The 27,312-nt window shown below is 39.8% G+C and overlaps 3 protein-coding genes across 5 annotated transcripts; 1 reads left to right on the top strand and 2 right to left on the bottom strand.

Annotated features, from left to right (window-relative positions):
- Window positions 1-1,033: 1,033 nt before the first annotated feature.
- Window positions 1,034-9,912, bottom strand: ccnq (cyclin Q). The gene is made up of 6 exons (XM_082519396.1): window positions 9,766-9,912; window positions 9,517-9,651; window positions 6,828-7,011; window positions 5,615-5,747; window positions 5,134-5,352; window positions 1,034-1,847 (listed from the first exon to the last, which is right to left on the bottom strand). Exons 1-6 carry the CDS (start codon window positions 9,767-9,769, stop codon window positions 1,758-1,760), a joined length of 765 nt encoding a protein of 254 aa, XP_082375522.1. The 5' UTR covers window positions 9,770-9,912; the 3' UTR covers window positions 1,034-1,757.
- Window positions 9,913-10,323: 411 nt separating this feature from the next.
- On the top strand, window positions 10,324-19,927 carry cfap126 (cilia and flagella associated protein 126; the record flags this gene model as incomplete). Its single annotated transcript, XM_082519397.1, has 5 exons — window positions 10,324-10,436; window positions 10,524-10,586; window positions 10,702-10,776; window positions 10,876-11,076; window positions 19,583-19,927. The coding sequence occupies exons 1-5, from the start codon at window positions 10,410-10,412 to the stop codon at window positions 19,925-19,927; spliced, it is 711 nt and encodes a 236-aa protein (XP_082375523.1). The 5' UTR covers window positions 10,324-10,409.
- Window positions 19,920-27,301, bottom strand: LOC309697470 (alpha-1,3-mannosyl-glycoprotein 4-beta-N-acetylglucosaminyltransferase C). 3 transcript variants are annotated; one of them, XM_082519388.1, is made up of 6 exons: window positions 27,015-27,301; window positions 26,846-26,931; window positions 25,008-25,106; window positions 24,626-24,776; window positions 23,364-23,618; window positions 19,920-23,262 (listed from the first exon to the last, which is right to left on the bottom strand). In XM_082519388.1, the coding sequence occupies exons 2-6, from the start codon at window positions 26,918-26,920 to the stop codon at window positions 22,367-22,369; spliced, it is 1,476 nt and encodes a 491-aa protein (XP_082375514.1). In that variant the 5' UTR covers window positions 26,921-26,931; window positions 27,015-27,301; the 3' UTR covers window positions 19,920-22,366. The 3 variants fall into 3 exon arrangements, with proteins under 3 accessions (XP_082375514.1, XP_082375516.1, XP_082375515.1); XM_082519390.1 differs by lacking the exon at window positions 26,846-26,931 and having other exon boundaries at window positions 27,126-27,301; XM_082519389.1 differs by lacking the exon at window positions 26,846-26,931 and having other exon boundaries at window positions 27,015-27,299.
- Window positions 27,302-27,312: the final 11 nt, after the last annotated feature.

Raw genomic sequence — 27,312 nt, 5'->3', positions numbered from 1 at the left:
TAATTATTGTCAATGTATGCCATATTAGATTATGCTGAAATGTTATTTTGTATGTTATGTTGTTTTGTCACAAAACGCATCAGACTCTGCAAAATGTAGTGATGTTCCAGGGAAAATAGCAGCTGCATTGTTGTGGCTAATGTGAATCTTACTAAATGAAACATGCTATGTAACCACAAAAAGCACTAAGAAGGGAATAATATACCTGTTATGGACATCACTGTAACATCATTATCTTCCTTTTGTTTATTTTGTCAAAAAACAACACAAGAATTTCTTAGTCTGTTTCTCAGCATTTCCCTTTATTGTCTCAGTCCCAAACAAATTGGTTACAAATTTAGTTCCTTTTTATAGTTTCCTTAAAAAGATCTTATTTTCATTTCCAACACCATATTTTCATTTTTGGGTGACACAATGTTAACTTTAAATGATTAAACTTTAAAAGTTCAACATCGTCTTTTCCATTCAAAGTATTTCCTATAAATGAGCTTGAAAAAAATATAAGTAAAACTTGGGAATAAAGAACCATTTAAAAATCTCTTAACACTGTTTTATCTATTCATTTGACATCCATGAACTTAAGGTAGGCTCAGTCTTATAATCATACTGTAAGTGAATGAGGTCAGCTCTCCCCTGGTATATAGACATGTTACTTTCTCGCCATGCTGGAAGTGGGAAATATACTCCCTCGTCTCCCCGTCTACAGAGCTGCACTTACTCAGCTTGCTCATGTCTGTGCATTTTGCAATAAGCATTTTAGTTGCTCTATAGCACTATACCCGACTCCACTTGCTGGTTTAACATCTTTCCTGGTGGAAAGCCATTGTAACACAATGTATTTCTGACAGAATATAGGGGAAACGAGTCCCAAATATTTGTATTATTATCAGAATGAGCCCCCTTTAAATTACAAATAGTTTCTAATCATAATATGTAAACATTATTATACATGGAGAAAATGCATGAATATGTAAAAATTTGCTAGCCCTGAAACAGACTTGCAAGTTGTTTAGCCACGATGCCTCTCGCCCTAAGCGAGAGGCATCGTGGCTGGGATAGGCTCCAGGCCTCCTGTGACCCTGAACTGAACAAGTAGTTAATAAAAATGAATGGATTAATGGAAATTACAGATATTCCTCTATAATACTTCATCCAACCAATGCATTTGTATGTGAATACTATGCATCGTAAAAATACAAGATATTTATGGTATCCAGTATGTAGCATCCATTGTCCTTGAAAATATGCAGGTTTATTCTGCAAGGTACTAATCAAGCCTATAATCTCAAAGAAAAAACAAACAAACAAAAAAACTGTGCTGTACTACCCTAGTCCAGAAAGATCTAAGAGTAGTCACCATCTAGCATTTGTAGTAAAAATGTGTGATGTGTGGAATATGAAGAGATCGGTGGTACTGAGAGTCAGCATGTTTTTGAAGCGCTCAGGATGTATTATGCAGTGCAAGGCCGACAAATAACAGATCAGAAATGAAAGAAATGTCTCCCCACACTGGAAGAAATCAGTAGTGCAGGCATGTTTTTGTTAACTCACAGAATAACTGGGGCAAAGACACAAAGTGCTCTTCTACCTTAGACACACCTGAACACAAGCACTTTGAGTGCTCAGTTGTAGCAGAGCACTATATAAGTACAGTTTTACACTACAATGTGCACCATAACACACATTCAGCTTTGTACTGCACAGTCAAGTGGCAAAACAGAGACGTGATGGTCTTGTAGGTGTGTTGTTCAGATACATCAGATACACTTGGCCTCCATATCATAGAGCTGAAGAAGGTCTGCGATCACAGCGTCGATATCTGCTTTCATCACGTCGTCACACAGCACCTACACACACACACACACACACACACACACACACACACACACACACACACACACACACACACACCTCAATAAACAGCAGACATCAAAAGGTCGACACACCATTTTTAAAAAACATATTTTTTTGTCCTCTTGTCTTGAGGACCAAAGCAGAAAGACAGAAAAAAACTGGGTTTGCCCCATTTCCATTTGAATACTGCAACTTAGAAAAAAAAAAATCTAATCTGGACAGGTTAATGTTACTTCGGTTTAAGTGCACAGTGGCACAAACAGTACAGATCTTGCATAGGCACTCCATGATTTTAGTTTTATCAAGGTTAGTGTCAAACATACTGTTTCTCCACCTTACAGTGCTGTTATAGACAAATCTAAATGCAGCTCACACACTTAAAGCCAGGAGCTCACGTTCCACATCCTGCAGGCTCCTTCAAAGAATAATTCCAATTTGTGTCAACCAGCTGGATTTTTCATTGACATGGCTATTGTCTCCTGCAGACACTTGAGGAAATGAGGACATGCTGAACAAAAAGTTATCCACAGGTAAACAAGTCTCTCTCATGTGGACCAATATACAACAGGAGTTTCAAACCAAGGGTTTCATTCAGCAAACTGAGCCTTTGAAAACTATGAAAATTATAGTGAAGTCATTAATTTTTAAACAAAAGGTACTTGTATTCTTGTTCTTCTGGTGTCTGCATAACTATGCTAGAGTGAAATGTATGGAAAGTGAAAATTCAAGAAAATATCCAGATATTAACAAGTTGTTTGAATAATAAAGTTGGATATTATTATTGTTGTTGTTTATCATTTAGTTTAAAAAAAAAAAAAAAAACAACTCAACATGCAAAGGTTTTGTGCTTCTTGGTAAACACTTACCAAGAATGCAGGCAGCGAATCCTGACCGCATGTTATAAAACGGCCAAACCTCTCACATGTCTGGAAATGCAACCTGGGCCAGTCAGACAATGAAATCTGCTGGCTGACAGGCCCAGGAAGGCTTTTCCATCTTTAACTTGTGTAGCATGCTGTAAGAACTGTGATCGATCCACGAGTTTCTTATAAACATATAAAGTAGAGTTTAGTCAGAAGTTTAGACATTTATGAATGTGCTATACATAAGTATTTATCCATTTGTGTCATTATAAATCACAAAAGTTCAAAAGGTTTTAATTTTTCAAGTTAAAAACTTATAGAATATAGACAAAAATACATTTAATAAATGAACTGTGAATTGTGGCGTATTAATTCAGAATTTGGAAATGTTCTCAGGCATTCCATACCACTCAATAAAAGAAGAAAATGATCTCTGATATAGAGGAGTAGGACATCATGTAACTTTGTCTGGGGCTTGTGGTTTCAATGTAAAAAAAAAAGTGGCTGATGTGAGGTTTTCTTCTCCAGTCAAGCTCAAACTGTTCTGGATGTGAAAGAGTGCTGTGGCGCAACATCAGCATACAACCCTGACCACCTGGATGAGGCAGTAAACACCACTTTGGTACTGCAGATTATTCCTTAATTTTTGAAGCTACAGCAGCTCTATAAAAGATCTATTTACTTTTCGACTGCTATCAACTTCAGCACATAAACTAACGCTTCAATTAACTGAACACAGATGCTTTAACTGACATTTTAAATGCAGTGTTGGGGTGGCTGAAGCTCAGGAGGCAGAGAAGGTCATTTGCTAATCGGAAGGTTAGCGGTTTGATCCCTGGCTGCTCCAGTCTGCATGCCAAATATCCTTGGGCAAGATACTAACCCCTAAGTTACTCTCTGATGTATCCATCAGAGTCTGAATGTGTGTGAATGTTAGATATAAAGCACTTACATAGAAAAAGCATAGATAAAAGTGCTTGTGTGGATGGGTGAATGTGGCAAGTTGTGTAAAGCACTTTGAGTGCTCAGGTCGATTAGAAAAGAGCTCTATAAGAACCCTGTCCACTTACCATTTACCAGTTGGTGGTTTCACACAGTTACCATTACTGGCTGCATATGAGCTCATCAGTCAGCTGTTTTCAAATAACACATCAAGAGTGAAGAGTAGGCTTTAACTAAAGACACATGGCAGATGCTGCCTCTCTCTAAGCCTGGTTCTACTGGAGGTTTCTTCCTCTTAAAAGGGAGTTTTTCCTTTCCACTTTTCTCTGTATTATTGTAGGGTCTTTACCTTAGAGTACAGCTGTTGTTGTGATCTGGCATTATGCGAATAAAATGGAATTGAACTGATATCTATAACTATGGTCACTGTAAACATACAGACTGTCACTTCAAGTATTTTCAGCCATGATATTTCACTTGCTTTCATTGCCATACTTCAGCTACTCATCCTTATTCATCGAGTTAAATGTTTCTTGTTGCTGCTAACATGTTGACACTGGACACTTAACGGCTGTCACTTCCTACACACAAATGAGTACCAGAGGTTTGCACACTAAAATACTTTAAGTATCTTTAGTGCTTAGAAGTTAACTGAAACTTTAATCACATTTACAGTTTACATTCTTCCCTGAGATTTCAGTTGCTTTCACTGGAACACTTTGACTGATATCCCACTTGCTTCCATCTCTTACTCTTTGACATTTGCCGTCACATATCTGCCATTTCAGTTGCTTTCATTGGTGACACATCAGTTGATAAATCGCACCAACCAAATGGGACTAAAACCTTTTTCAAAATCTGACACTGCAACTGGTATACCAACTTGTGTTGTTTTGACGAACTGTGACCTTGGACGTAATGCTGAGCTTGTCATTGGATGTAATTTGTTAGCTTGTTTTCTAATTTTTAATTCATTTTCTCTATTATTAAATTTATATTAGATTTAATCTGCCTCCCTGTAGTTTCATGTTGGCATCCAGGCATAAAACTGACACTCGTGATACACAGTGTAAATGCCTGCGCCTCTACCCTCACTAAATTGAAAGTGCGATGTGAGCAGCTACTCTGATCCGACATCATCATCTCAAAATGAGGGAAAAACAGAAGGAAAGTGAAGGAGGGTTTCTGTTCTGTTTAAACTGGAGCTTAATGGAAAAGTAGAGATGTCAGTTCATCATCATCATCATCAGAATTTCCTGTGTTGATTTCAGAGCTAAATGAAGGAGGAAATAACTTTCATCTTCTGGGTTTATCAGCTAACACCTGCTAGCCTCTAACTTCCTATAAGATGATGTCTTGAAGTAATAAATCCACCTACAGTGCACAGATTCTTTCTCTCACTTGAGCACGGACACACGCACTTTGGATTAGCCCTCTCTCTTCAGAGAGAATAGGAACACTTTTCAGCACATACCTGCCACCACTCTCTCTCCCCAGCAGGCAGTTCCACTCCATAGCTGTTTAGAGCCAGGTACAGCATTGCTATGGCGATGTGTTGGGGTCTGTGGCAGATGACCATGGCTCCATGGTAACAGTCTCTAAGCAGCGCCCAGGAAGTTTCAGCTACAGGAGTTCGAGACCAAGCATGGCGGTTCACAAGTGACTTGACAGACAGCAGGTAGTGGAGCAAATACTGAAGATGAAAGACAGCAGACAAATTTAAACTTCAGAGATCAGGCACTACTACACTTACTATTTTATTAAATGCAAGGGTCATGTAAGTAAAACTAAAAGCATTCAAGCCAACAGAAAACACTTATTTGTCCCAGAGATCACAGAGATCATAAACACAAGCACATTTGCATCAGAAAATCAGGCAGTAACACAGACCAAAAAGGAGGTTTAGCACCAAATAAGGAGGGAACAGGGATCCGTGCACGTGCGCTCACAACTACCTTGTGAGGGTGTTCGAAGGAGACTTGGAAGTTGAGCTGTCGGAGGATGAGGAGCTCACACTGCACCACGCTGTCCCTCAGGTCCCAGAACTCCTTGTCACATTCTAAAGGAGTACTGCCACTGTTGAAATACCTGAAAGGGTGGAGGAGAGCATTTAAGGTGACAGCTCCAAAAACTGAATGGTTAAACTGCCTGGTAAAGAATTTGTTATTTAATGTATCCACTTCCATAAAAGTGTGATGTGAAATGTAAAATAAAACAGGATTCACAGTTGCCTGCTCATCCAGCTGAGCTAAACTGGTGCCCGCCCACATGTTTTTAAAGCACTGGGACAAGAGCCTGGAAGGGTTGTGCTTTTTTTTTTTTTTAAAAAAGGATGTCCATTTATAGCATGCTTGTCTACTTCAGTTTAAGAGCAATATGTGCTGTATGTGTAGATGATATTTCCTCAGAAAAATTAGTGCCAAACTACATAATACATATGTTCCATGTGCAGAGTGGAGTTCAGGTTTTTTTAAGGCACAGGGAAAATTTCAGTGAATGTAAATATTGAAACAATCAAAAGCTTCAGAACAAGCCACTATGTGGAGGAGTGGGACTGGCAACTTTTAACTTGGCTTAATTTTTAACAGAAATACTTTTTATTATTATTCATGTTGATGTTTTTTTTTTCACTTTTTAATATGTCTACTCTTAAGTTAATGTGTTTTCTCCATGCATTTTCTCACACATGAGTGGGTTAGAGCCTGCCCAAAGTCATACTTTAAGAAAATCAGGGTACCAAGTGCAGATCCCAGAAAATTAACATACTTTTGCACTTTGTTTTATGTCTTATTTAAATGTATGTTTATGACTGGAGACTGAGTATATTCTGGTTTTGCACTTGTTGATGGGACAGAGTCTTATCTAAAAATATTACCTTGGGCTTTACAAGCCTTCCTGGTCAAGGCTATTTTGTTTTTACTCTTGTGATGTTTTTCAGACCAAACCATTTATTCAAGAAAAGCAGACTACTCATTAAAAATGATTTATTAAATGTTTGGGGCTTTTTAATGTCCCTCTCATAACAAAAAGAGTTCAGAAAGACAAAACACAACCTTTTTGTTCTCAAGCAAAGTCAAATATCTAAGAGGCTCAGTTAGCAAGAAATTGTTTTTCTCTCAGCAGTGAGGTTAAAATGTCGATTATACACTCCACCTTTTAAATTATTACCTGTGGCTTACATTGATGATATCACGGGTCCTGATGTGCTGCTCCTCCACTTTACCAGCCAGGTACACACAGCTCATGGCCACTAGGTAGGGTTCATAGGCATGGATACTGACCCTCTCAAAGAAACGATGATAGAGCACACATGCTGTAGCCACGGGCACCGAGCGCATGCAGAGTTTCACTCCTGAATAACAGAGGAGGGGGTAAGATGTAGGTCTTTAAGGGCACACTAATGTTTTATCATCTTTAGCTGACTGATTCACACCTATTTTCACCCGCTGTAATCCTGAAATGCAGTTTCAGTTCACATTACTATTCGTTTGAAATCCCATTAAATCAACAAATCAAAAACCAGGAAAGAATACATAATACTGGACACATGTTTCAAAAACCTTAAACCTTGACTTTCTTAACCTGCTCATTTCCAACTCAATATTTTTTTCTTGAATTCTCGTAAAGAAGCTCTATATGATTTAAAATTTCAAATAGTCCTTATTTAGATTTTACTGGGTCTCAGCACAGCATTCATACGCTGTGTGAAACAGACTGTCTTCCCCCTTTAAGCTTCAGAGCAATGGGAGATGACTATTATAGGGAACTCCGATATCTCTCACTGTCATCAGACAGAGTGTAGAGCAAAATTATTTTGGCTCATTCTTTGATACTATGGTGATATGAACATCTACCACTGGAGCAATGTATTTGAAAGAAAATAAAGACGAGCATAAAATGTGTTCTTTAATTTATCATTACACCAAAATAAGCAATCACTTGCCTTATGTCAAAAACTAAATGTCAATGGGAGCTGCTTAATCACGGGTGTGATCACATGTGTCAGAAAGTGAGGACCATTTCAGGAAAAAGGCTGATTAGTCTTTCTAAATTTCTGGCACCATCTATCTAATTTTATAGATGCCCATTTCCACTTGGTAGAAAAAAAAACATGATATAAATAAAAACAAACAAAAAAAACAAAAAACAATAATGCATACTTTAACCATCTAGATCTAGATCGTAGGGCAGCAAAGGTTAGTCAAAATCTATGTTTTCACTGAGTAAGTACATAGACAAAGTATTGTCCTATAATGAAACCTCTTTTTTTCCAGGCTTAGACAAAATACAAAAGATGAACGTAGACAGTGTTAGCACTTTGCCCGCTGCCTCGTTGTTTATTTGAGACAGAACTGGCTATATTTAGACCGGAAGATGCAGCGCTGAGCTCAAACAGAAAATAGGAAAACAAAAATTATTATGGTTTTTTGGTGTGCTGTATATTCTTAGCAAACCATAGTCTTTATTAGATATAATATACATACAGATATAACAATAAAATTTTAAAATAGAATCAAGATGAGCACCTCTGTACAGTTGTAATGAGGGGAGTGATTAACTATAGAGACCAAAAGCATTTTTTGTGAACATGTTTACCATGCATTGCTGAATTCAGGCATTTAAACATGGGTTTCTAATGTTCAAAACACTCTTAAGCACAATGAAGTGGGTAAGAGGGGAGGTGTCAAGAGGAATGGGGGGGGGGGGGGGGGGTTGGGGATTTGAGACAAGAGCAAGAGTAAAATTTACAAGAAGCTAGTGAGACCTGCTATGATGTAAGGTTTGGAGATGGTGGGACTGAAAGAAAGATGGGATGCGGAGCTTCAAGTGGCAGAACTGAAGACGTTAAGATATTTACTAGGGTCCACCATGATGGACTCACTTAAATGTTTAAAGTGTGTGTCTTTTAACTTGACACAGGGTTATTAACTTCTCATTAGTGATCATGATTGACTATAACTTGTAGTTAATCTTGACCAGCATAAAAAGGATTTCTTTGACAGCAATAACTGGAATGTATTCAGAACAAAGGGAAAGTACTACAACGTGTGACGCAGAAGTGTACATTTACACAAGTTGGGAATGTCTCTTGGAGACATTTATGAATAACTGTGCTTTCAGTATAATCAGTTCAGACAATTGTGCATAAGTACACGTTATTCAGATGTCACCACTTCGCCAAGTCTGGAGGAAAACCCAAATGAGACAAAATTGGTTACGATGTTCGCAAATAACCCAGGAACCAACTAGGCTCAAGCCAACAATGAAACTTTCAAGCTCAGCTGAAATTTAATGCTGCTCACATGGTTGCCTCTTTAGGCATTTGACTTTAGGCATTTAGCTTTTTGGACAAAATAACAAGAGATCGTTTTGAGGAGTAAAGGTGGAGCTTTCAAACCTAAGAACATTGTACCATCTTGCCAAGCATGGTGGTGGAAGTATCATGCTCTGGGGCCGTTTGTGGTGGTACGAGTTGTACTGGTACATTGCACAAAATAGGCAGCATTATGAAGAAGGAGGACTACCTCCAAACTCTTCAACTTCAGCACACCTTAAGGGCTAGCTGGCTAGCTAAAACTTTGATAATAACTGAGTGTTCCAACAGAACAGCGATCTCAAACACATGAAACCAATTAATAAAAATGAACAACAACTCACTTTTTTTAAAAACTTTTGATACAACTGATGACGTAAATCAGCTGATACATTAATCTGAATTCATTATACTTTTTTTTTTAAATCAAAGACTTTACTTGTCATTCCTAGCAGGTAAGACTTGATAAGTTTACTTTATAGCCCTGAAAACTTGCTCTTCGAACCCTCTCTCACACTCACACACAGACCACCCCTGGATTACCTGTCTCCATGATGAAACGACAAACGCGAAAGTGTTTCGTGTCAAGGCTCGGGTCAGCCGCTATATCCCCACCAGAGTCTCTCCTTCCAGCAACGCGCAGAGATGCGGTCGAGTAAGCAGATGGTCCCTGCATGTCTAGTGGAGTACAAGCAGGGGTAACCAACAATAGAAAAAAAGCACAGACTGTCTACAAGAGTCAAGAAGATGATAATTGAAGGCTGTGAGTTTCATTGTAAACTTTTAACTTACCCATCCAAAGTGCAAATTCTACGTGATATATTTATTCCTACTTTTTGAAAAACAAACATAAGATCTGCTTGTTAGTTACATATCTTAATCAATTTGTCTTCTTAGTTGCCGCTAGTAATACCCGGAAGAAAAATAGTTGGACTTCCGGTTAATATATACATATATATATATATATATATATATATATTTTTTAAGTGCGTAAGAAAGAAATATGCTTTATGCAACACTCTGTGCAATCCCGTCTGCAGGAAAATAAAAACATAATTAAACGCAAGCATCCGCACATGATGTGTTTTGACATACGAAATAATTTCTACCTCATAACTTCCGTTTGAGATCTTTCAAAATAAAAGCCCCCTGAATGCGGAACAGATCACATTTAGGCCAATAAAACAACTTGTAAATTAATCATTACAAACACGGAATCAGATAGTACTGATAAAACATGTATGAACAACAACAAAAAAAACACAAACAAAAAATAAATAAACTGTACAAACTGATTCATATGAGGGGTTTTTTCAGGCCATAGTTTGTAACTCTTTTCAAATAAGCTGTTGTAGGGAGAAGTCTGTTTGTCTATATTGCTAAGCAACGAGTCAACAATTTAACAGATTAGGAAACCGTAACTTACAGATCCAGCAATGTCTTCCAGCTATTCGGCAAACCAGGTAATCTAAATAACAACGCCAATAAAAACTCTAAACATTACACATTTTACTTCTCTGTTTATGCGTTTTTAAAACTTCTATTCACAGTATGACAGCGCCTTTAAACCGCACAGGCTGCAGAACTGGTGTGAGACTAAGCACTTCAAAGAGGTATAGGAAGTTTTCAACTCTTGATCATTTCCATTTCGTGTTAGATTTAAACAAATTTGTGCAAAAATAGATTTTTACAAAGATTTTATCTCCCTCTATGTGTGGGTATTTGCAGAGACCTAGTGCACAGGTGGGCCGTACCACCTTCATCGCTGATGATAGAGGACACCTGCTCCCAGGAGTGGGGAAGGTGAGATCACATCTTTCTTCTTTCCCCTCTTCACTGGAAGTGACGTTTTTCACTGTGAATATATGACTTCACTCCCTCACTGCGTGTGTGTTGCTACAGAGAGGCCTTGCATGGCCTGACTTTAAAGGCACCTGGGATCTACCTGCTCGCATCCCAGGCCAGCGAATCAACCCTACCGCCCGCTCTGTGGAGGGCCTCAACAGGCTCAAATCATGGGGACGGTACCCAAAGAACGCTGACATGTCTCAGCCACACAGAGGCAGCAAAAGCACAAATAGGCAGAAGGAAACTGGCGAGCAGGTTAGAGCCACACAAACACAACAACCTGGTGTGGTGTTGAGTGTATACTAACAATTTTTCCATCCAGACTGATGTTTTCACAAACTCTGTGCTGTTTTCACAGTGTGTTTGTCAGTCATATGACTTACCCAAAAAAAGTTGCTGAGTACTGCTTCATCTTTCCAAGTAAATGTAATGTTTGAGCTGAATCTTGAGACTGCCTGAGCAGGTTTCAGCGAAGACTATCTTTATTTTTAACTACATGCTTTGGTACAAACATTACTGATTCACTATGATGAGTACAGAGAAAGCATATTGCTGTGAATGCTTTCATCAGCAACTACACTCATGTGAAAGAGACAATTTTCATAGGATTCTATGATATTCCATGATATATTCATTGTTCAGTAGCTTAACAAATGACCACAAAAAGAACATTCCTCTGAAAACAGTCAGGTAAAAAGACTGGATGGAAAATGAGTGAAAAAGAAACCAATATCTAAAGTAAAAGTTTAAAAAATCTTCAGAAAGCCTGGAACACTATTTCTCAAGACCACTTTAAAAATTGCAAGAAAATCTGGCTCCAGGAAACAAAATATAAAGAAATGAGTAGTGAAGACTTGTTATAGTTATGGTTGGAAAATTGTAGGTACATATTATTTTCCACAAGTCAAGGTCAAGGTAACTTTATTTATGCCCATAGGCAAGGTAAATTTTCTTTACAGAAAAATGTTAGCATTTGGCATCCCTTCAAAAACACACAATGTCAATAGAAAATTGTATTTGTTTAGTCAGTATAAGCTTTTAATGATATAAGTTTATTTGTGATAGAATGCTGCATGATGATCTTTTCCTTGCTTAGAACTGATTGTTCTTCATGAAACGTGTTCTGATACTTGTATCTGAATCTTTCCACAGCGATAGTAAGAAGTTGAACAAGCAGTTCTGATCTTGCACACACACACACACACACACACACACACACACTCTCACACAACAATCACATTTTACAGGGTATCTGATTGAGTCAGATTTTTGTTCAGATGTTACATCATATCCTTAAAAATGTATTTAGTGTGTCATCAAATAGAAAAACTTTCTAGATGCTCCTAATATCTTCTGTATATAAAAGACACTGTTCAGATTATGTCTTTAAAGCTAAAGGGAGGCCATGCTTATCTTTGAAAGACCATAACTATACCACTCCAAATAATATCTTCTTGGAGAGGAGGAATATACAAATAGGTTGTAAGTAACCGGAGCTACTGTCTTGTTTCCATGTGGTGAGAGGATGGAAATTAGCTGGCTTCAGGTTGCCTCAGAGCGTTGTTGACATTTAAAGGTCTCTCTGGTCACTCTGGACCAAAACAGAAGAGGTAGAGGACCAAAGAAAAACAATAAGGAACCCAAGAGTACGGAAAACAAAGGGGTAGTTCTAAGGGTCTGCCTGGTAAGACAGATGAGCCATAGGGACCGGCTGTAAGGCAGAGAGAGTGCTTTGGAGGGCCGACCCCGGTGGAGAGGACCTTTTTAGAAACTTGACTGGGGGCTCACTTGGGACGGACAAAGGCAATCTAACACCCATGAGGAATTTTTATTTTTATTTTTTAGATAATTTTGGTTCTGTTTTTCAAAGAAACATGTGTCATTATTTTGTTTCACATTTTTCATTTACTTATTTATTATCTTCTGTCCCTTGAAGTGGAAATCAGGTTTTATTTGATCGCAGAATAATGATGATAGGTGAGCGAGGCAGAGAGGGTTTTCCTCAGAACTGGAGTCATACTTAGAGCAGTCAGATGATTAGGGCTGCAACTAACAATTATTTTGATAGTCGACTAATCTGCCTAATTTTTCTTCTATTAGTCGATTAGTCAACTATTATTTCAGCAACTCTTATGTCCGCTTCCTGTGGGCAGACCTCATGTTCTGGCTTTAGTGCCTCACCTGCTCAAGTCTGCCCACCCATGAATTTCACCCTGTTATCTCATGACCCAGAAAACATTTGAATTTGAAAAAAATCTGATTTATTTTTAACATAAGACCGTCAGAATAAAAATGAAATAAATGAAAATATTAAGTAATACAAATTTAAGTGCAAGTAGTATTTAAACAAAATTAATGATGTGCAAACAGGAAACTAAAATGGCTTCTGTCCACAAGTTCGAATATGTCATGGATCGCTGTGTGGCAAGCAGGAGGAGGACCCAAATGCAAAACTCACATGAACTCGAGAAACACAGCTTTAATGCTGGCACGGCAGAACACAGGAAATACAAAACTAAACTGGGAAAAGTAAACTAACACTCGCAGGTAGACACAGGAAGATCCACACAACATGAGGGAGAACGCGACACAGCACTGAGGGAGACGCAGACATAAATACACCAAGGGTTAACGAGCGGAGTGGGAGCACATGGGGAACACAGGTGACACTGATAATAATCATGAGACATGGCAGGAGTGAACACAACACTGGCGGGGAGACGGGCGAAGCGAAACAGGAAGTACAGAGGTTCAGACAGGAGGAGAGAGAGCACGAGTAGAACACCAACATAACGGGCAGGGGAGACACGGAATAAACACGAAAGGGGACGAGGGCTCATGAATACACAGAGGGGCACACAGGGGGTGAGAGTCATAAAGGGAAAGCACTCAGGAAACAACACAACAGGGCAACTCAGGAAACAGAGCCTAAACAGGGAACTGAATACAAAGATACATGAGAACTAAGAATACTGGGCCAACATGGCCCAGGACCGTGACAGCATAAAGTTTCAAATTAATTTAAAAAGATTTTATTTTCGAGTTTAGAGATGATTCAGTTCATTAATTTCCGATTGCAGTGAACATGCTCTGGAGTGAGGCTTGCTCTTATCTTTGAGATGATGTTCCCAGCTGTTGATAACTATGCTAAAGATGCTCTCTATCATGACTTCAGCCATTTGAAAGGTGCATGAGCTTCTCAAATGGCTTTAGTGTTTTTTAGCCCAACCAGAAGCCTTGGATGAACCGGGATGTTCGTCTCCTCCTGAAGGCCCACAACACTGCCTTTAGGTCAGGAGATGCACACGCCTACAGTACAGCCAGGGCTAATCTAAAGAAGGGCATCAAAAAAGCCAAACACCATTACAAAAAGAAGGTAGAAGAACACTTCTCCAACTCCAACCCCCGACGCATGTGGCAAGGACTCCAGACCATTACAGACTACAGGACCACCAAACCCTCCCCGCATCCTCTGATGTCTCCTTCCTCAATGAGCTCAACAACTTTTATGCTCGTTTTGAGCGAGGGAACCCCACAACCACAACCAAAACAGACATGATGCCAGACCACCAACCTTTGACTCTCTCCCCCACCAATGTAGGAGCGGTGCTGAGCAGGATCAATGTCCACAAGGCTGCAGGTCCTGATGGCATCCCTGGGCGTGTTCTCAGAGCGTGTTCTGGGGAGCTTGCAGGAGTGCTCACAGACATATTCAATCTGTCCTTGGCCCACGCTGTGGTACCGGCCTGCTTCAAATCCACCTCCATCGTCACGATACCCAAAAACTCCAACCCATCTTGCCTCAATGACTACCGCCCAGTAGCACTCACCCCCATCATCGCTAAGTGCTTAGAGCTAGCACACTTCAAATCCTGTCTCCCCCCCACCCTGGACCCCCACCAATTCGCATACCGCCAGAACAGGAGCACAGAGGATGCAGTCTCCATCACACTGCACTCTGTCCTCTCACACCTGGACAACAACAACACAGAACAGCCAGAATGCTGTTTATAGACTTAAGTTCAGCATTCAATACAATCCACCCCTCACAATTCATCAGGAAACTGACAGACCTGGGCATTAGTTCCCTCATCTGCAAATGGTTACTGGACTTCCTGACCAACCGCCCCCAACATGTCCGGCTGGATAACCGCTGCTCATCATCAATCACAATGAACACCGGTGTACCACAAGGCTGTGTGATGAGCCCTTTCCTCTACTCCCTCTTCACCCACGACTGCAGACCTGCTGATGGTTCCAACACCATCATTAAGTTTGCAGATGACACCAAGCTCCAAGCTGGTCAAGAAGGCTCAGCAGCGCCTCTTCTTCTTGAGGACTCTGAGGAAGAACTACCTGTCCTCAGACATCCTGGTGAACTTCTATCGCTGCACCATCGAGAGCATCCTGACCAACTGTATAACAGTCTGGTACGGGAACTGCTCTGCCTCGGACCGGAAGGCGTTGCAGAGGGTCGTGAAAACTGCCCAGCGCATCGCCGGAGCACCACTTCCGACCATAAAGAACATCTACAGGAAGCGGTGTCTGAAAAGGGCTGGGAAAATCATCAAAGACCCCAGTCACCCATCACATGGACTCTTCACCCTCCTGCCCTCTGGGAGGCGCTACAGGAGCCTCCGGACTAAGACCACCAGGTACCGGAACAGCTTCTTCCCCACAGCTGTCAGACTCCTGAACTCTGCCTCCTGACATCTGACCCACGTTAAACTCATGGACTGAACATACACACACCCACAACCACCTACACACACACACAATGGACAACTGTACCCTCAAACACACAATAATAACATGGACTGAACCACCACTCACAACCACTAGCACTTTATATAGCCTCTGTAGAAATTATCCACATACCTCACTTATCTTAACTGCACTACTGTATAGCTCTGTGTAAATAATCATTCTGTACATACGATAATTTTTAATCCTACAACTGTTTATAACTTGCATAGTTCACATTTTTGTATAGCAGTAGATCTCAGATTTCTGTATAGTTTTTTATATTTATATCCTGTTCATAGCCTGTACATAGCTTGTACTCACTACAGCCTGTACATACTTATAGTTATAGAATATTCATAACATACTTCATACCGTGTACATTATAACATACCATAATAGACCCATTTCTGTAATATACTTACATATCTATATTATTGCTAATATATATAGTAATATATCTATATCACGGCTAAAGCACTTCTGGATGGATGCAAACTGCATGTCGTTGCCCTGTGCCTGTGCATGTGCAATGACAATAAAGTTGAATTCTATTCTATTCTATTCTAACAATAAAATTCGGTGTCAACAAATTTTATATATTCGACGACAGCGATTATGGCGACGAATCCTTGCAGCCCTACAGCAGATGAGGTGGAGGCATGCCAGACAATAGAACAAGAAGGTGAAAGCTAACACAGAGGACATATACCAGCTTTTGGGGAACCCGCGAAAGGGAAAAATGACAACAGGCAAAGCTATTATGGATAAGAAGTATTGTGTAAGCTGGGGCTTTGAAATTGTGGGATTTGGTTTCTCAGTTTCCATGCAGGACACTAGCCTGTGAAGGGAATCATTTTTCCATGGCAGCCTTGTTGCATTATGTTTAAGTGGCTTTAAGAGCAGAATAAAGCCCTGACTTTCCACAGGGCTTTATTATTTTCCTGTTTATCAGTTACAAGACAATATAACTTCTAACTATTAAATAATAACTATTATAACTTGAAAAGACTAAATTCTGATCCTAGGTTATCTGAGCCATTCAGTAACCACAGATATGCTGAAGAATGTTTTGCTCCAGAATGTTTCATGAGAATTCAACTGAATATCATGGTTTGGGGTTGACAATAATGAATGAATAATTTCATTCATTATTGTTTTGATTTGGAGAAGTGGGCTTTGAGGTCTCCAGTTTAGTCATAAATAACTTTAGGCTTAATTGTGAACTTACTCTTCCCTTTGTCTCATCTCTGGGTTTCATCCTTTAGTACCTTCCATGTTAAGGCTATCATGTTTCTGATGCTTTTGTCAGGCTTGTGTGTCTTAATCCTGTGTGCTTATCTTTCCTGTTTTATTTTGATAGTCCCTTGTCTTGCGTGCTAAATGTTCCGTTTTGCTTCCTCTGTCTAATTTGTCCCTGTTGTTTTTCCCAGCCCTCCCCTACTCATCCTCCTGTGTATATATTGTGTATGTGTTGTGTCAGTCTCCCTTTGTTTATCTGTTCAGTTTCCCTCAGTGTTATCTAGCCCCTTGTACCTCTGAGTATTTTCCCAGTTTAGGTTGTGTAATCCAAGGTTTTTAGTTTCTTTTGTATTTTCATGCTCAGTTTTTGTTCTTGGAAGTTCAATCTAATAAACCACCCGCTTTTATTTAAGATGATCTTGTCTCCAAGTGTCTGCACATCACACTTGGTTTCCACAAACCTTTGACACTGAAAGGGTTCTTATTCCCCCTTCTAGATATAATAATGGCTAAAAGCTTCAGAGTCCTACATTAAACAGTTCTTAATATTACAGATGGTACATCTGTCACACTGTCCCTGCTCAGGCTCTTCAAAAGATGATATGTCTTCCTCTTAGCTTTCAACTTCTTGCTCTGATATCTGGCCTTCCTCCACCTCATCATACCCTGACAGCAATGAGACTGATTCCGCTTCCACAGTTCTGAATAAAATCCTTTGGGCCTCTTTCTGCTCTCTGCATCCTGAAGTATGAGAATTGGTTCAAAGCCAGTAGGGCACTGAATAAAAGTTATGTTTTGGAAGGGTAAAATTACTTTACATTCCTGAAATCCTACTTAATCCCAGTCCCTGTCAGAACTGTTGCTGCAGCTTTCTGAATCAACTGGGAGCTTTTTGTTCAGGGAGCCTTTATGGCAGTCTGCTGAATTACTTTGAGTTGTCAAGCCTGGAAGTAATAACTTCATGAATCTTTTCAGCATCTCTTTGAAACAGGATGTTTCTAACTTTGGAGTTATTGTGCAAATGAAGGGCCAGCCTTATATATTTGATATGCACATCAGTAACTAAAGCTGACTAATTGCTTGCAACCTATTGGGACTTATTAAGTATGAAATATATTTGTAATAGGTGGATATCGGTCTGGCTCCAAGATGAATTTGATTAAACTAGTATATCCAACATCAGTCAAAAGAGCATGTGCCCAGACCTTAGTTCAGCTAAGACTAGCCCCCCCCCCCCCCTTCCTACTCTTGTGCACATAGTAAGTGGTAGTAAAGACTTTTAATGCTACAGTCACACTTCCGTCCGTGGCTCATGGTCACTGACATTAGCAAATGTCAGCAAGTTAAGAATGTAAAAATGTTAAAAAGTATTCCTTTATATTGGGGGTTACTGATTAGATGTGCTTACTTTATGACAGTTTTCTGTGTGTGACACACAGTTTTTGGCATTTAACATTATCTGGTGACTACAGCTGCGCTATAACAGTTACAGTAGGAACACTGTGCCAAGAATGAAGGCAGTTCTGTGGATGACTTCAGCCCTGCTAGTGTGTTTAAGCCAAGTCTATGAAAACTTCTAAATCAATATTAGTACTGAGAGGGAATAAAAAGAAGAAGAATTAAAAAGCACAAGTTGTCTACCAGGACTAGTTCTTAAAGAAAAGCAAACAGTTATAAACGGAATTCCTTTAGCTTATTTGTTTCTTGCAGTGTACGGTGTATCCATATAAATGGCCCACCCTGTATTTCATGTTTTTAGTAGTGATTTTATAAGACCACAAGCAAGTTGTGCAGCAAACATAGTAGTTAGCTGGAGGTATGTTAATTTAATATATTTGACGTTAAAAAAAAGGATATTTATGCAGTGCAATGTAATATATATTGTATTGCCTGCTACAGGACAGGCTGCACATGTGAATTTGTCAGTTTTTTCCTCCTCCTTTTTTTTGCATTTTCCTCCCAAGTTGGTTTTAGAGTACGGTCACATTTTAAAACTGATTTTTTTATTTTGGGTTTGCTTTTATGCCTACTGGGTGCAATATTGGTCAGGCAATGCGCAATCCCTGAGCTGAGCTCTTACCTTAGAGAGATTAGGCCTTGCATAGGTGCTCACTGTGAGTGGAGTTGCTGTGCTTAAGATTATAGTGCTACCAATCTTTGAACTTAATCTGTTCGATGACAGGTTTTCTTTAACAAACTCAGAAAACTTGATTTTCTCTCTGAGTCCTCACCTTCTGCTGCATTTTAACCAGGTGACTAACATGATAATTCAGTTCTTCATTAATAAAGTTGCAAAGATGTGAGAATTCATTTGCCGAATTCTACAATTTTCATGAAACATTGGTTTGCTTAATTATTTTTGTACTTAACATTGCTGCTTTCACAGTTATTCAGCTCTCAGCGACAGTGATTACGTCACAGATTTATTATCAGCTCAGAATCAAATCTATAGACTCCATCTCTGTAATTCTGTAGACAGTAATGCTGTCAGTTAGTTTTCTTACACTGCGAACATTTACTGTACGTTACAAACTATGTGGTAATTGGTCACATTGATCTTTTTCAACTAACGCATGTGTTTAAATCAGGTTGAACAAGAAACTCAGAGTTGATCAATTTGTTTTTAAACTCAGAGTTTGAATCTGCTTCCTGGAACAGGGCCCTGACATTATAAAGAATGCAGAATTTTTAAAGCACTTTGTTTTCATTTAACAGCAGTACCATTAAAAAGTATAGTGAATTTAAATGTTTCAGCTTCTGTTTCAATCCTTTTCAGACCAGTTTGAAAGTACTGCAGGATGATGCCACCCAGTCTGCTGCAGCTGAAGCCCGACCAGCTTCTCAGAATTGGTCCACTACTGGGAGTGACAGAACTACCAACCAGAACCGGGCAGGCTCACAGGCAGCAACAGAACAAGCTACAGGAAATGACAGGCTGCCTAGCCATTGCTCTGCAGCTGAAAAGAATTCAGCTTTGAATCAGGCTGCTGTGGAGAAAAACCATATCAGGCCTGATACTGGTGAGGGGAGACAAACAAGAAATATGTCAGCAAAAGCAGTCAGCCAGCCATCACAAGCATCCATCGAGCAGAGACAGAGAAAGATACAGCAAGACCTGTGAACAGTCCTTTATTTCTCAGTGCATCAGAAAATGACAGAAACCTATAAAAATAAATACACCTGAACAATAGTAATGTTGACCAGTTGTAATGAATCCATTTTCAGCATGTGAATTATGGAAAGGAAAAAAATGGTAATACAAGGAAATGTTATTGGTGTTGCCTGAAATGTTACTGATTGCACTCAAACTGCCCACTATATCAGCCCTTCACTTCTCCTGTGCCTTTTACCTCTAATCTGATTTTTTTTTTTGTCAAGTTGACACTCCAATCAAGAATCTCTTATTGTTCCGTCAGCTGACCAGTGTAATGAGTTCCAGCATTACTGAATGATGGAGAAGAATAAAATACATTGTTCTCTCACACACGCTGTTGGTTAGTGGTAGGTTCAGCAGCATTTTGCAGTTTTAGTCTGTCACATTTGTAAACCTTGTATACACTGGGTTCTGTTTTATAAAGCTAATCATTGGGAAATTGTAAGCAGCCCATTTTTGTCTCCTACTATATCAAACCATGAACGGATGAAGTCAGAGTTTTTGGCAAATACTGTGGTGTTTATCCTCCATCTTTGTTAATCCAGACTGTATTAATTTGGAATCTGTGGGTGCTCCCAGAAGACGGGGTATGTGTTCATTTATTACATGAAATGGGTTGATTGGATACTTCATAATTCAATCCAGAAGCAGGGCATGTGACCATGAAATGAAAATTGGCAGTGCCAAAAAAAAAAAAAAAAAAAAAGGCAAGAGGGGCATTCCCACAGAATATTTTTAATCTACTTTTTACACTATAAACTTTAATTACTGCCCTACAAAGAAGTAGATGCAGAAATTTAGTTTTTAGCCAAATTAAAGTGAAATTAATCTCACTGATTATTATCTGTTATATATTCTAAAAGTGGAACAGATTTGTCTAATTAGCTGAATGAATGCAAGTTTCAGTGGAAAGACATACCTTTGTGTCTTCAGTGCATATCTTTGTTGGGCTGTGTTAAAAACATGCTGTTCAACAGGTGGCTAATGGATGGACACTTTCTCTCAGCGAGAAATAGCTACTTTTGTCTGCTCTGTTATTCACAACAGGTTGCCACAGTGGCTAACTCTGCATGCAGGAAAGGTAAATGGACTAGTTCTTATGTAGCATTTATCTACTCGAGCACTTTATACAAGATGTCTCATTCGCCCATTTATACATCAGTGTTCAACCGCTTTCTATGTAACATTCACACCCATTCACAATCAAATGAATACATCAGGATTCAGTATCTTACCCAAGGATACTTTGGCATGCTTTTATCAGCCCAGTTTAATGCAAAAGAGTGTAAACTGGTCTGAAGCAAGTTAGATGTGTAATATAAATTTAATCTAGTCAAGGGATCCATTCATCCTCTTAACTGTTTATCAGATTTAGATTTGGGCATGGGAGCCTGAAGCCAAGAGTCACCTGAGCTGGTTACCAGTCCATCACAAGACCAACAGAAAAATGGTCGATGACTCATGCTCACATTCACACCTGCAGAAAATTTACAACCAAAAGTTAACCTAACGTGCATGTCTTTGGACTGTAGGAAGAAGCTACGGTGCCCAAAGAGAACCTACACAGACACAAGGAGAACATATAAACTCCAAATAAAACTTTCAGTTGGCATATTTGAACCCAGACTTTCAATCCTGTGAGCCAACAGAAAGAACCCAGTGTACTGCTTTTGTGATATTGAAAACTCAACCTACCTTGTTAACCCATTACCCTTTATAGTGCACCCCGCAGAATTAAATAAAAACATATGTACTTATTGGAAAAAGGAGCTGAGGTATTTAAGAAAGCAAAAATTCCTATTTAAAAAAAAAAAAAAGGAAAGACAGAAAGATCAGACTGCAAATGGGACCCGGCGTCTTTTATCCCCTCTGTGTAGTTGTTGTAACATGTGACAGATGTACACTATTTATAGATCTGGCCTGAGGTTTGAATCAGGCTGCTGGTGCGAAAGGCCATAGCAGGCCTGATACTGGTGAGGGGAGACAAACAAGTAATATGTCAGCTAGCCATCACAAGCATTGACTACATATTGACCGTAGGTTTCAACCTACAGTCAATAGGTTTCATAATAAGCACATGGGTTTTCTCTCGTCTTCATTTTAAAACAATGAGTTAATGATGAGTACAGTTTCACACACAATGCAATTACCCAAATGCATTAACAATACATACATACATACAACACATGGAGTTGGTTGTCTGCTTATAGCTCTTTGATTCTGTGAAGAGACAACATGTCATCACAAAGTTTGGTCAAACTTGCTTCAAAGTGACAATTTGCTTAGAGCACTTAGTTGATGTTTGATAAATAAAACATTTTAACAAGGCACACAAGTCCCAAGTTCAGTTTGTCAGATTTTGATCAAAATAGTTTTTAATCTGCCAGGAAGAACTAACATCTATGTCTATTGATGAGGTACAGTCAGCTTTGTGGTGATTCTGATTTTCGTAATGATCAACCAGTCCTTCTGAGTAGCTGTGACCTTTATCTTCAGACACGAAGAGGCTGAGCTGTACTTTTTATCCATCTCCTGCATTTTAAACTTTCCATTCTCAAATGTTCCCACTGACTCAAACTCTGTACAACTCTTCTCTTTGTCTGTGGCCACCACATTGTGACCCATCTCCACCTCACCTGACTCCAGGATGTCTTTGCCTCCTGACCCTGTTTCTACAAATATCCCTGTCACCACAGTAGGTTCAGTAAACACTACAGTCAGGCAATTTCCTTTTTCTGGGGTGCGGCCCCAGAAGAATCCTTCGCCAGCATCCCAGGCCAGCTTGGGGAAGTGCTTCTGATAGGTGGACATGTCAGAGTAAACTTCAGCTGAAGGATTGGTATAGACATCCTCCTCAAAATCCTTGTCTTTCAGCTTATTGTATGTGCCTTGAAATGAGGAGAAAGTTCCCATGTGTTGAAACAGCGAGGGTTTGAAAAGGATGGTCTCCTTTTGAGTCATCACCTCTCGGAAGTGAGTCATCAACCAGTCACAGGGCATTTCCTGGTAAAAGATGAAGAGGAAGCGAGCCAGAAGAGGAAGATGGGCTGATTTGTAGAGTTTACCAATATAGCCGAGGGCAGAGAATTCCAACGTTGCCCAGGTGAACTTCTTTCCTTCTTGCTCCTCAACTCGCTTTTTAATGGTTGTGAGGAAGTTTTTTGCAGAGAACACATCATCCTCTAGCTGGAGGTAATACCGTCCAAGACCTGCACAGTAGTGGATGAGGAAGGAATAATCCAGGTTCTGCTTGGAGCGGAACGTTACCCTTTCTGGAGCATCGTTGAAATTCCTCTTCAGACCTACAGAGAACCAGACAGATTTGTATCACAGGAAAAAAAACAACATTCAAACTGTATGTGAATGAATATGTACACTAGGGGTGATCGCATGTGAGCTGCACCTGTAATCGGAGGGTACCAGTCCTGGGGAACATGGATGACCAAAAGGTGGCCTTTTTCCAACTCAGAGGCAAAAGCTGATTTGATCTCCTTCACAGTGTCGACTCTCCAGCTGACGTCGAAATCTGCTAGCAGCACTACCACCACCATGAAGGAGTGCTCCTCAGGAGACGACTGGGAGAAGATGGATTTCAATGTGGGGACCAGATAGCTGCCCTTCTTCCTCTTTACTGAGGATAATCCAACAGATAAATACTCTGAAGCCGAAAGAAAAAGGAAAAAAAGTGAAGGGTTTTATGCCATTTCAAATCTAAAGCTGAGGTTAAAAAGTATTTCTGATAACAATTATTAAATAATGTGGTATGAAATTCAGCATGGTAACACCTTCAGACTGTGAGTAAATAAAAGTAAAACAAAAAAAGGAGAATTAGCATTGAAATAAAAGCAATAAATGCATGACATAAATACCAAAATAATACAAAATAAGTCTGTGAAGGTTCTCAATCATCCAGGTCATCGTAGTCAAAGGAGCTTGCAAAGAAAAGCGTCTGGACTTCTTTAAGTTGCTTGAAGACGTTTCACCTCTCATCCGAGAAGCTTCTTCAGTTCTAAGGGTCAAATGGTGGGGAGTCCCAGATTTAAACCCAGTGGGAGTAACCCCCCACAGAGGGACAAAAGGACCCCCTGATGATCCTCTAATCGCCTGAGCCAAGGTGTGAAACTGGGTGTGGGTCCCAATCAGCCAGAGTTTCGGGTGAGTTCATTGTGAAACCTGGCCCCACCTTATCATGCGAATTCCTGAAGTCAGATGGCCCAGGATGTGAGTGGGCATTAAGGCGTCTGGGGAGGGAACTCAAAACTGGATTATAGATGGCAGAGAGTTGGTGTCGTAAACCACCGCCTCTATTCAAAGATCTTTGAACAGAGGCGGTTTAAATCTGGGACTCCCCACCATTTGACCTTAGAACTGAAGAAGCTTCTCGGATGAGAGGTGAAACGTCTTCAAGCAACTTAAAGAAGTCCAGACGCTTTACTTTGCAAGCTCCTTTGAATACAAAATAAGGCACAACTGCTCATACAAATAGGAATATGCAAGTGACAGTGAAAAAACGCATTCCATAGTTTCCATAAGTTAGAGAACAACACCGGAAAGTGCTGTCATTATTTCTCTACGTGACTTTTTGCAATTTCTTTTTTTTTTTTACAGTTTGAAAAGGCAGCAGCAGCCTTATTATAATAATGAGAACAAAGTGTGGAGACTCACTCTGTTGAGTAGGTAGCACTCCAGCAAGCAGCTGATAGGACACATTGAAACTCAGATAATCTGCCTGGTCAATCCAGGACTCCATACTAACCGGCCTGTCTGCTTGCCATGTTAACTCATTAAGAACTATTTCAGGTGACCTTGCAAAGACCTGCAAAACAACAACAACAAAAACAAACCCAAAAGACAAAAACATGATTATTGTCTGATTAGAATATACACGTTGATGAGTGAGACAATGCACTATCTTTGTTACTTTGCAAAGCAAGATGAGAGCAAGTGCAGTTACAGGGATGGTGACTTATACAAGTCTACCTCCAAGTAAGTAAGGTGCACAGTTTGAAAAATAACTCAAATATTCTATGTGTAGGTGTGTTCTTACAGCCAGAAGGAAGTCCGAATGGTTAATGAAGTATAATCCCCCAATGACAAGCAGCACTGCCACAACAATATTCTTCTTCTTCGAATGAATCCGCATTTCCTATCACAAACACATACGTGATATTCCATCCATTATGCTGGTGTGTGACGCAGTACAACTGTAAATAATTCGGCCAATAGTTAATGATTCAGAAGGCTTGGACACAGGTTACACGGAACTGAGTGTGTTGTTGTAACTTAGAGTCTCATATATACACTTTGTATGCATCAGATACAGTTTACTGAACACTGTTGCTCTGGTGTAAATAACCCTGTGTCGCAAGTTGCAAAAGCCCTTTAACATATTCTATAGAGATGCACATTGAGAACCACTTACAGTTCAGGACAAGAAACAAAATTGTCCCATTCAGTACATTTCTCATTTTATCTCATCTTTTACCAGTGCTGGAACTTGGTGAAAGTTCAATGAGTGAGCTTTCTGTGGGGCTATGTGAAACAGTGATGACACAGAGTGCTGACTGACCCTGATAAATTTTCTTTCTAATGTTAATGTTTTTTAAGATATTAATTGTCAGTGGTCTAGTTCTACTTGATCACAGTAAAAACACAGTTCAGTTTGGCTACAGGTATTTAGTACTAGAATGTGGCACAAAAGGATGAACACCACTCCTCCAGCAGATAAGTGTTGATTTGGCATTTTGGTGATGTTAAACACTGTAAGAAATCCCATTTGGGTTGAGATCCGGTGACTGAAGGCCACAGCATAAAGCCCTTTCAGTCAACCCACTCAGTGTGACTATAACTAAGTGTGACTATAACTAATTGTTTTAGCTACAGACAATTTATTTGTACTGATGTATTTAAATGCAAAAAACTGATTTCAAACACAAGCCCGCTGAGCAATCTGTTAAAGTTTGAGACAAACTCATGTGGCAGGCTCAGCCTTTATGGCACTGTATCCTAACTACCCAAATCTACTCGAGCGAAACCATCTGCAGCAACTGTTTATTATTTATTCAGCTTCCCCCCCTTTAATTTTTCCCTTGTCTGAATATTTCCTACAGCCATTACATAGCAGTCTCCCTCAGACGGAGTTTCTGCCAGTGTCGACTGTTACTGTAATCTTTTTTTCTTCTTGTTTGGTTACATTGTTTCCGAGTTCTAAACAGAGGAAAGGGCAGAGAGGTTACAGGGAAGCAGTAAACAAACACTGTAGATGATAAGAATGAGGTTTATAGCCAGGCTGCCCTACTCTTTTGTTTTTTTAAACGCACTGAGAAGTAAGGACAAGTAAGGAGATATGAAAAGCGTTGCGTAGTCTCATGTCAGACTAATCCTTAGAGCCAGGCTAGAGGACAAGCTTTACTTAGATTTTTAAAATGCCTTTGTTTTGTCAACGAGTACAGGGTCACTTCATAGAAGATACCAATTATAGCCGAGGCCACCTCATCTATAATTAGTACGCGGTCTCCTCTTTGATTTTTGCAATGTAACGCTCGCTGAAACAAACGCTTCCCGAATAGAACGACGAAACCGCAGTTACCCAAAAATGACAGAGTATAGAGAGCTGTCCGTGTGTTTTACCTTAAACAGCACTAATAATTTGAAGGTACCGCAAGAAAACTAGCCAGTCCTATGGAACGTTTTCAGATAGTGTCTACAAACAAGTGACTTCCGTAGAAGATATTTCAAGTTAAGAAATCCGGAAGATTTTTTTCTTGCTACCGTCTCTGCGCGATCAGGCTTTAAAAAAGCCATATCAATAGGGTTTAGCAATGATTTCCAACCGTCGCTCATAACACAAACACAGCCACACCGAAAAGTCTTGTATGAACCCACAGCTACGGTAAATGAGAAGAGTCCAAATGAAGAGTTAGCAGAAGGTACAGTAAATGAGCTAAACCAGGCATCCATCCATCCCGTCACTGAAAACAAAAAGCAGCTGCTGTGAGTCGGAACATAAATTATAAAGCTAATAAACTTGTGCCTGACCGGTATCTCCACTCACCTCCCCCGCCGGTTGTCCTCAGCTCGATGGATAACAGTTAGTGAACGAGTTGCAGTCACGGCGTGATAATACTTACAGTACAACGCACCGAAAGTCAGAAAAGGCACTCACGGAAATGAAAAATGACTCGCCCCTTGGAACCCATGCATATAAACCAGTACTGCCGCATTCTGCACGTGTATTTCCACCTATAGTCCCCGACGCTCAACAGGCGACTCCAAGTAGCAGAGGCTGTACGCCAACCAGGTGTGGCGTCACGGTCGGACGACAGCCAACCGCTTACGTTCAAAGGCGGCCA

Source organism: Aulonocara stuartgranti (genome assembly GCF_965226115.1).
Source record: "Aulonocara stuartgranti genome assembly, chromosome: 20".
NCBI classification, from domain to species: Eukaryota; Metazoa; Chordata; class Actinopteri; order Cichliformes; family Cichlidae; genus Aulonocara; species Aulonocara stuartgranti.
This window is presented reverse-complemented; position numbering and strand designations above follow the sequence as displayed.

Bases quoted from the DNA above. Each gene is read 5' to 3' on its own strand.
- ccnq (XM_082519396.1), bottom strand. The intron at 5,353-5,614 runs GTAGTTGTGAGC...TTTCATCTTCAG, and splicing joins CCTTCGAACACCCTCACAAG to TATTTGCTCCACTACCTGCT. The intron at 1,848-5,133 runs GTATGTGCTGAA...GTGTGTGTGTAG, and splicing joins GGGAGAGAGAGTGGTGGCAG to GTGCTGTGTGACGACGTGAT.
- LOC309697470 (XM_082519388.1), bottom strand. From the start codon at position 26,920: ATGGATGCCTGGTTTAGCTCATTTACTGTACCTTCTGCTAACTCTTCA. The intron at 24,777-25,007 runs GTAAGAACACAC...GTTGTTTTGCAG, and splicing joins ATTCGGACTTCCTTCTGGCT to GTCTTTGCAAGGTCACCTGA. The intron at 23,263-23,363 runs GTGCAGCTCACA...GGTTCTCTGTAG, and splicing joins CTGGTACCCTCCGATTACAG to GTCTGAAGAGGAATTTCAAC.